Here is a 17071-nt window from a genome sequence, read left to right as displayed (position 1 = left end):
CTGTATTTTAGCAAGACCCACTGGGGTTTCTAATGAGTAGGCAGGTCTGGCCATCATTACATTAGACCAGTAAGTTTCTTAATGGGAACAACTTATATCACCTGATCGTAATTGTCATGTCCATGGAAAAATGGCTCCTTCCGGAAGATCATACTTGCCAGCATGCAACCCAAGCTCCACATATCCAAACTATAATCATACATCTGCGTTAAATAAAGAAAACTCATTGTTACACATGAATCTCCAGACTTGTCACTTCAAAATAAAAAACTGCTTTTTATTTAAAAAAATAACTTCACTGATTCAAAGTCAAAACACTAATAACATCTTCATGTATTTCTTTTCGGTCTTTTCTTCTATGCATTCTTTCACCCAGTATTAAAAAAATTTGTAAGGGCTGGCCCGTGGCTCACTCAGGAGAGTGTGGTGCTGATAACACCAAGGCCATGGGTTCGGATCCCTATATCGGGATGGCTGGTTCACTCACTGGCTGAGCGTGGTGCTGACAACACCAAGCAAAGGGTTAAGATCCCCTTACTGGTCATCTTTAAAAAAAAAAAAAAAAAATTTGTACACACTATTTTGAATTGCCTTTTTCACTTACATAAGGAAAAGTGTCAAACTGTTAGCCTATGGAAACCTTTAATGTGTACCATTAATATTTTATTACATACATGTTTCAGAATTTTATCTTTAATTTCCCCTTTATTTAAAAAATGACTGGTAAGGATCTTAACCCTTGACTTGGTGATGTCAGCACCACGCTCTCCCAAGTGAGCTAACTGGCCATCCCTATATAGTGATCTGAACCCGGGGCCTTGGTGTTATCAGCACCACACTCTCCCAAGTAAGGCACGGACTGGCCCTTAATTTCCCCTTTAATAGAGTAGTATTTTGTTTTTCATTATAAGTAATGTAGTAAAGAATATTTTTATGCATAAAATGCTTTTTGAGCTCATGGTTATAGTCTTAAGATCCCAGAAAAGATATTTCTAGGACAAGAGTCTAAAACATTTTAAGGGGGCCGGCCTGTGGCTCACTCAGGAGAGTGCGGTACTGATAACACCAAGGCCATGGGTTCGGATCCCATATAGGGATGGCTGGTTAGCTCACTGGCTGAGCATGGTGCTGACAACACCAAGTCAAGGGTTAAGATCCCCTTACCAGTTATCTTAAAAAAAAAAAAAAAAAAAAAAAAAAAGGGAGAGTGCAGTGCTGATAAAACTTTTTAAGGAATCTGATAATCTGGGAAGACTGCATGAAAGGTACTCCCAATGATTTTTAGATATTTAAAATACTTGGCAAATCTTACTAAATTACTTCTTTGGTTCTTTTTTCTATTTTCTGAAGAGAAAGAGGGATTTTTGAGGGGTAGGGAGGAGGGAAGGTCTTTATATTTAGTGTACTCTTTAGGAAAACCACAAAAGAACATGCTTGTTTACTCTCAAAGTTCCTTAAAACTAGCTTACAATTCTCAAAGTAGTTCTTGAATTTCTGATTAGAAAAAGTATCCTAAGTGTATACTTTCCCTTATGTTAGGATCAAATGAAAATCTATTCATATTTTACTGACATTATCACAATAAAAACAACACAAGTTATAGTAGATGAATTGAGATGATTTGTATTTTACATTTCATATAAAAGGGACAGCTATGGATGTGCATAAATAGCCCATATTAAAAGGCACAAAATGACATTTTTTGCAAATTATGTGCAAAATAAACATGGGACTGAAATTGTACCTGCCATTCTCTTCTCACCTGATAATCTACAAGTAGCTCAGGACCTTTGAAGTATCGGGAAGCTACTCGAACATTATATTCTTGGCCAGGATGGTAAAACTCAGCTAAACCCCAGTCTATTAGCCGTAGCTAAAAGGAAAAAAAAAAAAAAAAAAAAAAAAAATATCACAAGCAATTTTATTTTCCTCTAAGCTACCCCCATTCTGCCATGAGAATACTCTTCAAAAAACACCAGCCATGTCACTCTCTACTAAAACCCCTTCACTGACTTATCTATATAGTCTTTAGGATAAAAATCAAACTTCTTAGCTTGACATACACCTTTCTCCATAATCTAGTTCCTGAAAGACACAATATCATTTTGTGCTTTTGTGAATTTCTCAAACTGGTCATCTATCTGACTAAAATGTCCCCATTATCCAAGCTATATTCCTAGTGATGAACATCTCCTTATTTCTTGGAATAAGGAGTTAGCTCCTCAATGAAGTCTTCAGAACTGACCATTGCCTTCAGCAGGCCTGAACCTCAGATACGTTTCTTTAATAGAAACTATAACTTTTTATTGTATGTTTTCAACCTTTCTTTTTCAATACGGACCGTAAATTCCTTGAGGGAAGGGACTGTTTTATTCATCTTTGTAATTTTCAGAATTCAACATAATTCCCAGCATACAGGAGAAAAATGAAATATTTGATGAGTGAATGAAGAAACAGAAAAGCCATACAATACAGCTTTTACCAAAATGTGTCCTGAAGGTGGAAAAAGAACAAGAAGGACAAGAGGCAACCTTATTTGACCACTGTGTAAAGCATGACCATGATGTGAAGTGAACAGTAGGCCTTGAAGAATAATGCCTGACTGCTCTGGCACTAAGTTTACTGTTTACATCTCAAAACTAAACCTCTGATTATTCCCCACAAAACCAGCTCCACTCAGTCTCCCTTTTCTCAGTTAAAGGTGATCCCATTCATTGTTATTTAGGCCAAAACTTAAAACTCACTCTGGATTCTTGTTCTTCATACTTTGCATTTAATTTGTCAACAAGTCCTGATGGCTCTATCATATTCTGACCATTATTGTCACCTCCTCTGCCACTGTTGCGGTCCATGCCACCATCATCTCTTGTCTGATTTACTGCAATAGCCCTTTCTCCTAATTCGTCACCCTGCTTTCACTTTTGTCCTCTATTTTCTACACAGCAACCAGAACAATCCTTTTTAAAAGCTGTTTATTTTTAAATGATTATGGATTCACAGGAAGTTGCAAAGATAGTAGAGGTTCTGTGTACTCTTCACCCAGTTTCCCCCAAATGTAAATTATGTAAACTACATTATAATATCAAAACCAGGAAACTTACATTGGCACAATTCAGACAGATCTTATTGAGATTTCACATTCTACATGCACTTATATGTGGGTATAATATATGCAATGTTATCACACGCAAAGATTCATATAACCTCCACCACAAGGTATAGAACTATTCTATCACCACACAGACATCTAGAACAGTGCCTGTTACTTAGTAAGTGTCTAAAAAAATACTAGTTGTGTGAGAAAAGCACCTATGTTCCAAAACTCTACAAAAGATAGTCAACACTTCCTAAAAAAGATGGGCTTGGTCACCTTAAAAACCGAAATGTGATAAAACATGTGGCCATTACAGCTCTCAGGAACAAGCATTTGTAGAGGTCAAAGGCCTCATGACACTTGCTAACAGCAGCAGAATTTTCTGAATATTTCATCTACTTCACAATCGCACACATTTAATTCCCACAACAACCTAGTGGCAAGCAGAGCGGTACACCCATTCTACAGGTAAGAAAAATAAGGCAAATGAGGAGAAAGGAGTTTCTCTGGAAACTAGTTATTCAGTAAATAAGACTAGAAGCCAGTTTTCCCAGCTAAGATGAATGTTTTGCACACTATACTAATCTGTTTCCTTCTTGATAGTATTAGGAATATGAATAACGGCTTAAACACAGTGATTTGTTCATTTATTTATCCATTCACCAATTATTAAGTGCCTAACAGCTACCAGGGACTATGACAGATACTAAGGATAAAGTGTTGAAGATGGCCCAACACCATCATGTAGATAAATGAGACTTGTCAGTCTATTACTTTACCTTTCTGTGCTCATGATCAATCATGACATTATGGGGCTTAACATCTCTGTGCATAATTCCCATGCTGTGACAATAATCCAGGGCCTGTGGGAGAAAGGAAAGTGTTAGCTTGCATAGGAGTGATTTTTTTTTTAACAGTTAAAGTCCTTTACTTTTTCCTCCATGTAAGTTTTCCTTCCAGCCCTACAACACCCCTAACAGAGACTTGTTCAAGATCCCAGTCAAACAAACTCAGCTCTCTGAACTTTAAGTTCCGTCCTGGACACAATTGTTTCAACATCCTTTCTGTTCAAAAAAACCCAGAGTGTATACCAAATGCACCACTTCCAGTTTTTCCCTCTCATCCAAAGCCTAGATTATTTTCACAATCATAGGCCCCTCAAAAAAGAAAAGTTGTCTGTACTACAAAACCTCTTATTCGAAAAATAGTAATTTTTAAGCAGCTAAGAGTCTACAATGGCAAACTATGGCCCACAGGCCAAATCTGGTGTGTTGCCCATTTTTGTGAATGATGTTTTATTACAACACAGACACATCTATCTGTCTGCATATTATCTATGGCTGCTTTTGTTCTATAATGGCACAGCTGAATAGTGTGTCACAGACACTATGGCCCACAAAGCCTAAAATATTTATCGTTTGGCTCTTTAAAGAAGTTTGCCACCCCTGACTTAGGTCATCAAATCCAATTTGAAAACAGTTTTCAACCTCAAACTAAGGTGAACTGAGTGGCATAACCTTTGGGGTTTGTTAATCCCAGCCTTTTAGTCAACTGATGTCACTGGCCAAGTTCTTGTCCTTCCTGAAGGGTAACTTAGGTTCCCTAAGGTTCCCAGGGCTAGGCAAGCATATCTATAACTTTCTGAAGCCCTGCCTGTCACAAGACTTCATGAGTCAATGCAGAGATCAAATATCTCTGCTGGCACAATCTCTTGGGTACTTCTAAGGTTCAAACAGCAGGTTTTATGTCAACCCTATTTAGAAAGAAACCTTCACCAACTCTTAGCAATTCTCTCATCTATAAAGCTGATGTGGGAACAAGATATTTGGTGATCCCACTTTAGAAATCAAAGTCTACTCTCAATCAGCAATCCCTAAGCAGAGATTTATATAATTCTTAGGAAAATGACCCTTTGAGGGCCGATTTAAAGTTTACTGTTTTACTTGTTGAATCTTAAATGAAACCAGAAGCCAGCACATCAGGAGTTGTTTTTACAAGTTTTGACAACTTAATTTTAACTTATAGGAGCACAAAAGAGATCACAAATATTTGTTAAGGAGTTGGTCTCAGCTCTCTTCCAAAAACCCTTTTCAAAGCATTCTAAATTATACTCCTACGAGACGCCATTCCATAACCATTAAGTTAGCACAAGGGTTCTGATACTACAAATGTATTAAAAATTTATATATAGAGAGAGGCCCCTTCTTTCCACATACTATACAAAGTTAACTCACTGGCTTTTCTACTACCATCAGTTGGACTTTTTCACAAAGGCAAGACCGAATTAAAGCTATTTAGTATCCAAGGTCCCCTTACCTTCAGAATCTCATACATGTAAAATCGAATATCATAGTCTGTTAACGTCTGGTACAATTGCTGTTAAAGACAAATGCAACATTTGAGCCATGAAATAATGCTGATAGGAAGGCAATTTCTCATCCTCATTCACAGTAATTCAAACCATGACTTGGCTCATTTGCCATTGTTCCAAGATCTGTCTGTTCATTGCTACTTCTCCAAAATAACATTCACTTTAAAGAGATACTTTGGGTCTTCAACTCTACACCTAAAAGTGAAGAATTACTTAAGCTCATATTGCTGAAGCTATAATCCACTGTTGGGAACATACCAATATATATACATAAAACAATACATTGATACACATTTACAATTTAGTTTGCTTTTCATTTACCTTTAGACCTTCCCATAAAAGGCATTTTGGCAAATACATAGCCTCATTAGTAGGGAAATAAATCATCTTTGGCACACATAGTCGGCACTGCAGATCACCAGTGAGTATGCAGATGGCATGATGCCAAACCAGTTGAGCTAATTTAACAGAACCATTCCTGTCCCAATTTAAAAGTAAACTCTGTGAACAACTGTTATATATCCTTTCCAGTTTCCAAAGAGTTGCAGAATTTTTTTACATGTACATATCTTCAAATGGTTAATGGTGTCCTTTGACAAAGATTTTCTTGAAGTTATCGTTCTGCTTCTAAAACAGTTTTTTCTCTTTACCACTATGAGCAAAAAATAATTCATCTATTTACTTATATATAACATTCTTGATACTGGACTGGTGCAAAGGCAAGTCAAATACCTTTACAACTTGTACTTCAAGAGAGTGTCTACATTCTTTTGTCATACTGGAATTGAGAAGTATTTGAATTAAGTAGGCCACTGGATGGGGTGGAATTCAGAGATATCCGTTGTAGAGGTTTGTAGTATAGTAGAATTTGACATTATCCCCAATTTTTAAGATGTACAGCTCAAGGGGCTGGCCAGTTAGCTCAGTTGGTTAGAGTGCAGCCTTATAATACCAAGGCCACAGGTTCGGACCCCCTGTACTGGCCAGTCAACAAGGAAGAAAAAAAAAAAAAAAAAAAAAAAAGATGTACAGCTCAGAGTTTCTGAGGAATCCTAAGGAATAAGTAGTCCCTACTTTTATATACACAATATATTCCTTTTTGAACACTGCCATAAGGCCAGATCCAGAGTGAACATGTGTTATTGCCTTTATTAGGTTGTACATCAGCAGAAACTGTCAAATGAGTGGTAAAGATGCTGAGAAGTAAATGTATTGGTCATTAAAAAGAGCACTAAACAAATAAAAGGGCAAAATACCAAGATGTAGAAAGTGGATACTGCTTATATGAGAGTTTTTTAATCCTACAATTTAGCAATGTAAGGATGAAAAGCTCTTTTAAACAAGTTAGAAGCAAGCTCTTCTAACAGTATCATCCCTAAAAGGGTTTCTACATGGTCTAAAAACCCAACAGCTTGAAATGTTTAGTTGTATATTATACCTTGAAGTCTGTGTTGTTTACGTGTTCAAAAACCAAGGCAGGGGTTCGTGACTAAGGGAAAGAAAAAGAAAACACATATTAGCAATAGCCCTGGCAGCTTTAGGGGGCACAATGTTTGCAGATGCTGTGTGGTGAATTTGGCAGTCCTCGCCTCAGTAGTAAGAAACCCTCTATTGCTACAAGCCCTCCCCACTCTGATCATCACCACACTTTGGTCATTTTGGGGATGGATTTCAAACAGAAGACATGGAGCTGAAGTCTCACCAGGCTCTAGGCAGCCCGACAATGCGCCCATCGCCCATCGGCATCGGACCTGAGTTTGCAAAATGGATTAACCCATTTCAGTTTCCAGTGCTATCAGTCTCTTAGCCTAGAAGAATAAGAAATAGTCTGTGGGTGGAGGTCTCTTTGAAAGAAAGACCCAAGCTAGTTTAATGGTATATCTAATTAGGTATTTTTAAAGCAGGACTTAATGGTGAGGGTGGGGAGGGGGAACAGAAAGAGGCCAGTTGTGTTCCAGGTCAAACACCAGCTCAGCCCTGGTGGGCCTTGCTAATGCCTACTACACTCACCACAGGGTCTTTCACAATGTCTGCCAGTGTGATGATGTTGGGACCTCCTCTCAAATTCTCCAAAATCTTTATTTCACGCTTAATTTTCTTCTTTTTTACTGGCTGAAAGGATAAAAGTACATCAGTGGAAAAAAATTATTTCAGAGTTCTTCAACATTTACTAAATACATAAATCGTCCACTTATGAGCTCCTTGAAGGAAGCAAAAGTGTCAGACTCTGAATACCCTTCTCCTAGCACCGTGCCAGGCACTCTGCAGGTACTTACAAATGGTGAAAGGAAAGAAAACAAGATTTCCATTCCAAAGACCAGACCTTTGCCGAATTAGCATTTAATTTCGATCATCAGTCTCAATATGTCAATGTTTAAAAACCTTACAAACTAGCAATTTAAACAGTCAATAATACTATGGTATATCTTTAAAAACTTTTTATCAATTAGGATGAAACATGGGCCCTTTCTATTTCTTCCTCCAAGTCTATAACACCCTAAAGGAAATCAGGGCCAACAGCAAGCATGGCTAAAACATCTTTGGGCAGCATAACCTTGTGGGTAAGTGTGGGCCTTGGGGTCAGAACGTCTAATTCAAATCCTACCTTTATAACCTACCAGACTACCTAATGTGAATCCTGCCTTCACTTACTGTTAATTGTGTACCCACAGGCAAATTATATCTCTTTAAGCCTTTCATTATGTGTAAAATGAATAACAAGAGTAGCTATAAGATTGTCATAAGAATCAAATTAGGTATACGAAAAGACCTCAGAATATGGCTGGGACATAATACATAACAGTATCTGTCTAGCCTTATCACCAATACTCTTGTAAATCAATCCCTCCATTCTAAAAAGATTACTCTGCAGAGTCCTTAGGGTATATCTCCCACATTCCTTTGTCCTCACTTATCCTTTCTACATCTGTTCTGGTATAGAAATCTTTTTCATTTTTCAGAAGAGGGCCTTGGTCCAACTGTACCTCCTTCATAAAGCTTTCCTTCTGAATAGCCTAAAACTGTGCTGGGCCAAAAAATATGTATATATAATGCAAGCCACATATGTAATTTTAAATGTTCTAGTATCACATCAAAAAAGTACAAAGGCCAGAAGCAGGCAAGAAACAGAGTAAGCCTGGGGTCCAAGGCAGGAGCCGAGGGCCACCCTCTTGCCTGAAAGCAGGCAAGGAATACACCGAAAACACCACTTACACACGGGTGGCCCACCACAGCCACTGCCACAGCCACGGCTGCCGCAAAAGCAGCTTGACACCACAGCAGTAGCCACAGCTGCCATGCAGGCAACCCACCAGAAACTCAACTGCAGTGACACAAGGAAAGTCACGAGCGGAGACCAGAGAAAGAGTATGTCTCTCTCCTCAGGGCCCATTCCAGCATAATAGAAGAAGCAACTGCTCTACCATGCCCCTGATGTATTTCTGATTTTAGTAATTTCTGTCTTCTTTTTTTCTTGGTCAGTCTATATAAAGGTTTGCAAATTTTGTTGATCTTTTTAAAGAATCGACTTTTGGTTTGGTTGATTTTATCCACTGTTTTTTAATTCCCTATTTCATATATTTCTGTTGTCATCTTTGTTATTTCCTATTTATATTTGCTTTTGGTTTAGTTTGCTTTTTTCTATTTTCTTAAGGTAGAAGTTTACATTACTGATTTGAGATTTTTCTTATTTTTAATACAGGTGTTTACAAGTATAAATTTTCCTTTAAGCACTGCATGAGTCCTGCATCCTCTAAATTTTGATATGTTGCGCTTTGACTTTTATCTCAAAGTACTCTCTAGTTTCCCTGATTTTTCTTTTTACCCATTGTTTATTTAGGAGTGTTGTTTAATTTCCACACATTTGTGAAATTTCTAAATTTCCTTCTGTTATTTTGGTCAGAGAACACATTTTCTATGATCTTAGTCTTTTAAAATATATTAAGACTTGTTTTGTGGCCAAAAATAAAAGTAAAAAGGAGCTAGCCAATTAGTTCAGTTGGTCAGAGTTAGCTTTAGCTGTAGCCTTATAACACCAAAGTCAAGGGTTCAGATCCCCATACGAACCAGCCACCAAAAAAAAAAAAAAAAAAAAAAAAAACAGACAAAATTAACTGCAATAATATATTTTATCGAGCTGATACAAGTTCTTATCATTTCAACATATAAAATCAATATAAAAAATTACTAATCATCTATTTTATATCCTTTTTTGTACTAATCCTTTGAAATTTAGTGTATTTTACCTTTACAGCATATCTCAATTCAGTCTAGCCACATTTGACCCATATCTGCTATAACGGACTGTGCAGGTCTTTCCTAGGGTGTTGGTCAACTCAGACTGCTGATGCATTGCACACAATTCTTAGAAATTGTTTTAAGTATATCTCATCTCTTCATTAACAAGATTAGTGGTTCTTAAACTTTGATGGTCAAGAATCACCTGGATTTTTTAACATACAGGCTTACAGGACCCATCTAAACCTACTAAATCAGAATCATGACAATGAAACTGGGGAGCTATTTTTTAGATACTTCCTAGGTTGATGATCCAAGTCTAGGAACTATGAAACAATACTATAAACTCTTTAACCTCGTCTGGAGTTTTAAGTACGTGGTACAGCAGAAAGCAAGTAGGTTTTGGAAATAGTCCTCAAAACCTGGCTTTGTAGCTGTGTTGGGAAAATAGCATTTAAATGCTTCTCAACCTTATTTTTATCACTGCTGAAAAGGGACTCTACTTGCCGTGCAGAGTTGTTGTGATTTATATACCACAGTTAGAAAAGGGCCCAATGCAAAACAGTCACCCAATAAATTGAAGCTGTTTTACTAATAGTAACTTCCACAGACTCTTAGCCTTGCTTTTATTAGAACTCAGTATACTAACTGGCTGGGAAACAAGGTGATCAGAAGTCTTCTCTTCTTACTTGAACTATTCAGATCTTTCTGATATGCTAGAATATGTGGGAGATCTTTCCACCCTACAGAGACTAACCCATCAATCTACCTCCTGTTTTCTACTAAATCACTACTTCCCAATTGCTGGCTTATGACAAAAAGCTACTGATTTACAAAAAAACCTTTATTGTACAGAATCCCTCAAATCTATAAATTTACAAAAACTGGTTCGTGACAGACCAGGCAGATGACCTAAACACTAATTTAATGTGATCAATACAACTTTTGTCTTGTAAGATAAACAGAAAGAAGAAATTAAAAATTTCAAATATAGTAGTGTATGAAGGAACTTCATCTATATCTACACCATCTACCTATATAGTTAAAGTAAAATATCTAGTACAGTTAGGAAAATTGAGCTTAAAAAAATCTTTCTTAATCACCCTTCACTCAAAACCATCAATGGCTCCCAACTACCTGGAGGAAATAAAGTCATATAACTTAAGACTGGAAGGAAATGCAGAGATGATCTTTTCTAGGCACTCACCAATTTAATCTGTCTTCCAAGTTTACCTGTGTATGGTAACATGACATCTACACAAAACATTTCTCACTTATTTCTTCCTTTTCCTCTTATCTTGGTACATTCGAGAGCATATTTCCCTTCCTCACTCCCACCCAACATATCCAAGTCCTCCATGCATTTTAGCCTGAAAACAGCTCCAGGTAGCTTTTCATAACTACCACTCTTCTCTGAACTATACAACAACTATTTGCGCCTTTCATGTGGCTCTAAATAATATATCACCTTATTTTATCATATACATTTCCATATGAATACTATCCCACAATTACATAGACCATCTCCAAGTATGTTTCTATACACATTTTATATTTGATCCTGTAACAACCCTGAGAAAGGTAGGTAAAGCAAGATTATCTCATTTTCATAGATGAACATTCATGTCATGCCCAATTAATTTTATAGTTTGGATTAAAATCCAAGTGTTCTAATTTCCAGCCTAGTTCTCTTCCTACATGTGATAAGACAGCTATAAATACTTAAACTCTTTGGCTCTCACAAGACACACAAGGCACCCCAGCAAGTTCATAGGGGTACTGTAAGATACTTTAAATTTTTGAGAGAAACACACCAATCAATACTTGATATATGCCAGACAATGAGTGCACTACCAGGTTGAGGTAGTTCATAGTTTCAATATTACACTGCATTACATTTCTATTGAGGGCATATTTTTGTGAAGCTGGGTTTTCAGCAGTTGCTGTGATAAAAGGCAAATACTGGGCAAAAACCAATGTGAACAGGAAATGAGGGTGGTAGTGTCCATTCTGATTCCAACTTTGGAGAAGCTGTGCAGTGACTAACAGGTGCACATATTCTAATAGTAATTAATTATAGTTATATAAGAATAAATTTTTTTTCTTTTAATTTATGTGTATAGCTTTTTAAATGGCTATCAAGTGGTTAAAATATAAATACTTATTTGGACCTAGATTCTTAATATACAGAACTATTAGATATTTCTTTTGACTTAGGGGTACCATGAAAAAATTACTAAGACAATATAAATGCTGTAAATTAACAAAGTTTGGAAACTTCTTCTTAGTGTCAAATATGAAAACATTCTGGTGGTAAGAAACTATATGTTAAGTTCCCAGTATAAGACAGTGCACGGTACAGTTAAAACTAAATTGCAAGTTATGTATTGGTACTCCATTGGCCACATGTGACCTGTGCAGTGTTTTTAAAAAATCTTGAACCATTTAAGAATCAGGGGAATTCATATACAAATATAAATTTCTAGGTTCTCTTTGCAAAATAGAGTATCAAGCCAACACTGGACTTATACTACTACAGGGCAATAATCAGCTACAACTGAGAAGCAGCTACCTCCTTTTGAAGAGACATGTGCTTCCCAGTTTGCTTCAGTGTATACCACTCACACCATTTAAACATGGGCGATTACACAAACTAGCTGTATTGCTGTCATCTGCTTTGCTCCCTTCAGGTCTCTATTCATAACTCCTCATCCTTACAAAGCAGAGGCAATGATTTATGTATTGAAAACAAAACCATGGAATATAATTAAAAATACAGAAAATCAATATTAAGACGTAGCAGAGAGAAGACTGTATTTTACTCCCCTTCTCTGCCACAACCTAGCTGTATGACCTGAGTCAAATCACTTCTCTCGCCTCAGTTTCCTAATTTGTCAAATGAGCATAAGCCATTCGGCTTCATGGAATACAATGATGGAGTTAAAGCACTCCAAAAACTTTCAAATGCTATTTTTAAAAAGGCATCACTGTTATTTTTAAAAGTCTGTATTCCAAACACCTCTGAAATTATCTCTCTCTTCTTGTACTCACCTTGAGAATTTTAACAACAACCTTTTCATTATTTGTGATGTTAATGGCTTCAAATACTTCACTGTATTTGCCCCGGCCTAATTTTCGAACCAGCTGGTAATCATCTTGATTTCTGTGGGGAAAAAAGTCAAAGTCACAATGATTTAAAAAGTTCAAATTATCAAGCACCAATTCGACTTACAAAACCCTATTACCAGTAGGAGTAGCAGAAATAAGAGGTATTTCAAATAATTCCCAAATTGGTTTCACTGCACTTTTAAAAAATTGGGCCAATCAAAAATGTGTGTGTTCCAAACTCTAGAACTAGAAAAATGTTAAGTCTTTCAATGATCCTTCCAAATCCCAAGTTGCTTACATCTTTTATTGGCAAACCACACACAACTAACTTGTATTAGGGTTTATTATGTATGTTTGTCTCTAACAACAGGCAGCTTTCCCTTAGAGAATAATTTCTATACATTCCCATTCTGTTGTGCCCAGCCCAGTGTTGGCACTGAGCAGGAACACAATACATGTTGTAAGAATATTTCAATTTGGCCACATTTTGGAAGCAGCTGATTTTTAATGAGCCTCTTTGCAGGTAAGTGGCTTTCAAATATATAGGCTTGATCTCTTTCTTGCCATCCAGGGTAAGCTCTGAGGATAGTTGATATAATGAAGTTTGTAAACCACACTAGAAATCATGGACCGTAGTTGGGGGTCCCTTCCTCTACTTTTACCCATATTCTGTGACCAATAAGCAACATCAGAGGTGATAAACAGAGGTAAAGAAGAATGAGGGAAATGTCAACATTTCCCCGCTGCTCCTGCTTACAACTTAGAGGACATTTCTCTGAAGAATCCAATATGTACCAAATCAACCATTCATTTTTCTCCAGCAGCAAGAAAGAAAGTAAATAAACAGAGAAGGCAAAAGGTACTAAGAAGAATGGACAATGTTAATCATGGCAGTTCTAAGAGAAGGAAGCTCTTAGTTCTGGCTGAGTACTCCTCCTGTGCGAGGGCATACAAAACAAATGCAAGCAAGAAAATGATACCATGCCAAAAACTAAAAAGGGCTGTTTGGTGCCATTTAAGCAGAACTAAGTACAAAGAACTGAATTTGAAGACAGTGGCTGAGGTCTCTACAGTAAAACATAGGTATTACCTAGAGTCCAAAGCCTGTGACATAAGAGGGTAATTGTTAAATTATCAATAGTGTTAACATTTATTGGTATTGTATCACTGATTTTTGGTGATATCCTTAAAGAATGCAATACCTCTTATGCAGAGGCAACATACTTACTGTTAAGAATCATGGAATAATCAGGATTAAAAATACACCCTAAGACAATTTAGGGAGACAGTCTTTAACTACTTACAGGCTATGGAAATTGCATGTAGTCAGATATAAAAATATAGCATATGGGATCTGTAGCTATATGAGTTTTCAAATTGCTTTCTTTTGCACTTGGATGTCAAAATGCTTTTATCACACAAAGTATGATCCAATCAATTAAATGCATACCACGTTGGGATGAGAAATGCAAACATCCAAATGAGTCTGCACAGAGAATAAGGAGGGCAAACACAGCTGTTCAGGCAGACTACAACTGTTCAAGATGGAATTTGGGCTGAATTCCATGTTACACATGCCTAATCGCATGATAAGGGCAAATGTTTAAGGATTTAATTTTGCTTCTCATCAGAAAGAGGACACATTTCCGGAGAACTGTTTCATCCTTCAGTATCATCATGTGACATCACTCAATAACCTCAAAAATACTTTATGTAAGAGTTTGGTGTTTTTGAAGTTGAGAGTCTCAAGTATCAGTTCTCACCTATCTGCAATGCCCTTAGCTTGAAACGCAAGCTGACAGGCAACTCTTTCTTACCAACTCTGTACACAGCATATATTAATTAGAGACAAAGATAAGAGACTAAAGTGACTTTTAAATGGTAAGCTCAACAAAACTGGTAACTTGCAAAAGCAATACTCTGCTTCTTCACTACAGAACCAAACTTGCAGCTCAAAAGAAGAAAATACAGATTGAGCTTCAATCTTGAGGTTTATAGCAGAAGTCAGTGAGGCTTCCTGACAAATTACTCAACTACTCCATAAGATTCTGCCCTTTGGGTGAGTACAGGGAAGTAAACAGAAACAATTACCCCCATTCCACCACATGTGACTCGTAATCCCAGTACTCTCGGGGTCTGTGCGTATTAACATCTGTGTAAACTCTGGCCCTGCTTGGCACGGGTCCCGACATGTCAGACAGGTTGGCAGACAAAAAGCTGGACTTGATGTCTGGAGATCTGGCAGTCACCGTGTTCAGAGGCAGCTGAGGGTAAGACCTTGTTTCAGACCTGTTTTCTTCAAACTGTAGAAACAAAATGCACAAAGGCCAAGCAACTATTTTTAAAAAGTATATGGGAGGAAAAAAATCATCTTACAAATAATAATGGCCTAAAATATATCTCTAGCTCCTAACTGGTAACCAATGACTATATCCCAACTGTGTCAACCACAGTGTTTTCTCTATCACGGGAAAAAAATCCCCCCAAGAAAAATACTTAAACTGATACTGGCCCTAATCATATTCTGCAAAGTAGCCTGTTAGCTCCCCATGGAAAGTTTAGATGTTCCTTGCAAGATAGCCTGGAAGGAAAAAATGGCACTGAGGATATATGCATCAGGACTACCACTACTTATACACTGTATAAAAGGTATTGGCAAGAACAGTACTTTGCTTCCAACAGCTTTCTACAAATCAAGTAGGGGCACTAAAAGACTCTAGAATGGTAGCAAAGTCGAGAGTACAAACTGTCAGTCTGACTACTATTTGATGAAACCAGGAAGTGAATAAAGATTTGTTCTCTTACATCAAAGTTCAATGTCATCTTATATTGATCTAAATCATTTGGGGAACCTTATGTAATAATCAGTAGGCCCTTAATCACCATTTGAAAGATATACCCCACATCATTAAACTTAAAAACAGGAACCAATAATTTTCTCCTGATTTATTTAATACAGGAGTGAGCTTAATAAAAACTAATATAAGACAGTAATACACAGTAGCTGAGCTAATGCAAAATTTGACACTGAGAGAACATTAGTAAAATTTTAGAAATATGCTTTCTATCAAAACAGTCTCCTTTTAAATGTCTATCTTGACTATTCCAATCTTTTTGTCTCTGTCCTCTGAAATTCCCATAGCACTTGTTGATTCCCTTTACTATGCATTTAATTTAAAACGTACTGATTCTCCAGATGTGATAACCTGATAACACATCACTTATGCAGTTTTCTGGCTGAAATTGCATAACCTCAATCTAATTACTAGGAAACACTGGGCAAACAAAACAAGGAAGCATCCATTAAAAAGGCAGAAGGGAGTACTGTACTCCTAAAATAAGTCAATCATAAAAGACAAAGGGAGGCTGAAGATACATGACAACTAAATGCAATATCTCACTCTAGACTGTACCCTGTACTGTGTGTGTGGGTGGGTGGAGGTGTTATACTATAAAAAAAAAAAAAAACTGAAAAAACTAGAATTTAGAAGATAGATTAAATATTGTGCTAATGTAAATTTATGAAGTTGGTACATAATCACAGTAGTTAATATATCTATTCTTAAGAAATTTTCCTGAAGCAATTAGAGGTAAAGGAACATAAGGTAACCTACCCCTAAATGGTTTAGAAAAAAAATGTCTGCCCAAGGTGTGTATACCTTTTTTTGATAATAGCCACCCTAATGGGTATGAAGAGGTATCTCTATCTCACTGATTATAATTTTGATTTGCATTTCCCTAACCATGAATGATGTTGAGCATCTTTTCATGTGCTTATCGGTCATATGTTTATCTTCTCTGGAGAAATGTCTATTCAAGGCTTTTACCCATTTTTTAATTGGGTTGTTTTGTTTGTTGTCATAGCTATGCTTTCAGTCATAGCTATACAACTTTTATTTTTGTCTCAGGTAAATTTGAAATTATTTTCAAAAAAGTTTAAAGCAATGAGCGTAAAAAAAAAAAAAAAAAAAAAAAAAAAACAGAGGCCCCAAAAGAGGCACATGTATGCACACATAACTAATTAATAGCAGAGCAAGGACCAGAAACCAAATTTCTGATTCTTGTGGCAGTGATCTTTTTTGCCATGTAATCATAAACTACTTAGACAACAATAGCTAACACCTACAAGCATTCACTATGTGCCAGATACTGCTTTGTGTGCTTTATGACAATTTATTTCATTTAATCCTCTTCATACAAGGAAGTGGCAAGGAAATTACCATTATCCCCATTTTACAGAAGAGGGAACTGAGGTAAAGAAA

At 36.7% G+C, this 17071-nt stretch overlaps 1 protein-coding gene across 4 annotated transcripts in view; it reads right to left on the bottom strand.

Annotated features, from left to right (window-relative positions):
• The window catches only part of CSNK2A1 (casein kinase 2 alpha 1), a 51772-nt gene that overhangs the window by 8754 nt on the left and 25947 nt on the right, over positions 1-17071 (bottom strand). For 3 of the 4 annotated variants that reach the window (XM_063098536.1, XM_063098522.1, XM_063098529.1), the window contains 8 exons: positions 14901-15112; positions 12753-12864; positions 7476-7577; positions 6904-6954; positions 5411-5470; positions 3874-3957; positions 1763-1873; positions 102-203 (listed from right to left, as the gene is read on the bottom strand). In XM_063098536.1, coding sequence (XP_062954606.1) covers positions 102-203; positions 1763-1873; positions 3874-3957; positions 5411-5470; positions 6904-6954; positions 7476-7577; positions 12753-12864; positions 14901-15001 — 723 coding nt within the window. In that variant the 5' untranslated portion in view covers positions 15002-15112. The remainder of the gene's footprint in view (positions 1-101; positions 204-1762; positions 1874-3873; positions 3958-5410; positions 5471-6903; positions 6955-7475; positions 7578-12752; positions 12865-14900; positions 15113-17071) is intronic. The other variant, XM_063098545.1, reaches the window with a different exon arrangement.

This window comes from Cynocephalus volans, chromosome 1 (assembly GCF_027409185.1).
Source record: "Cynocephalus volans isolate mCynVol1 chromosome 1, mCynVol1.pri, whole genome shotgun sequence".
NCBI classification, from domain to species: domain Eukaryota; kingdom Metazoa; phylum Chordata; class Mammalia; order Dermoptera; family Cynocephalidae; genus Cynocephalus; species Cynocephalus volans.
The sequence above is the reverse complement of the archived record's forward strand: the minus strand, read 5'-3'. Positions and strand labels throughout refer to the sequence as shown.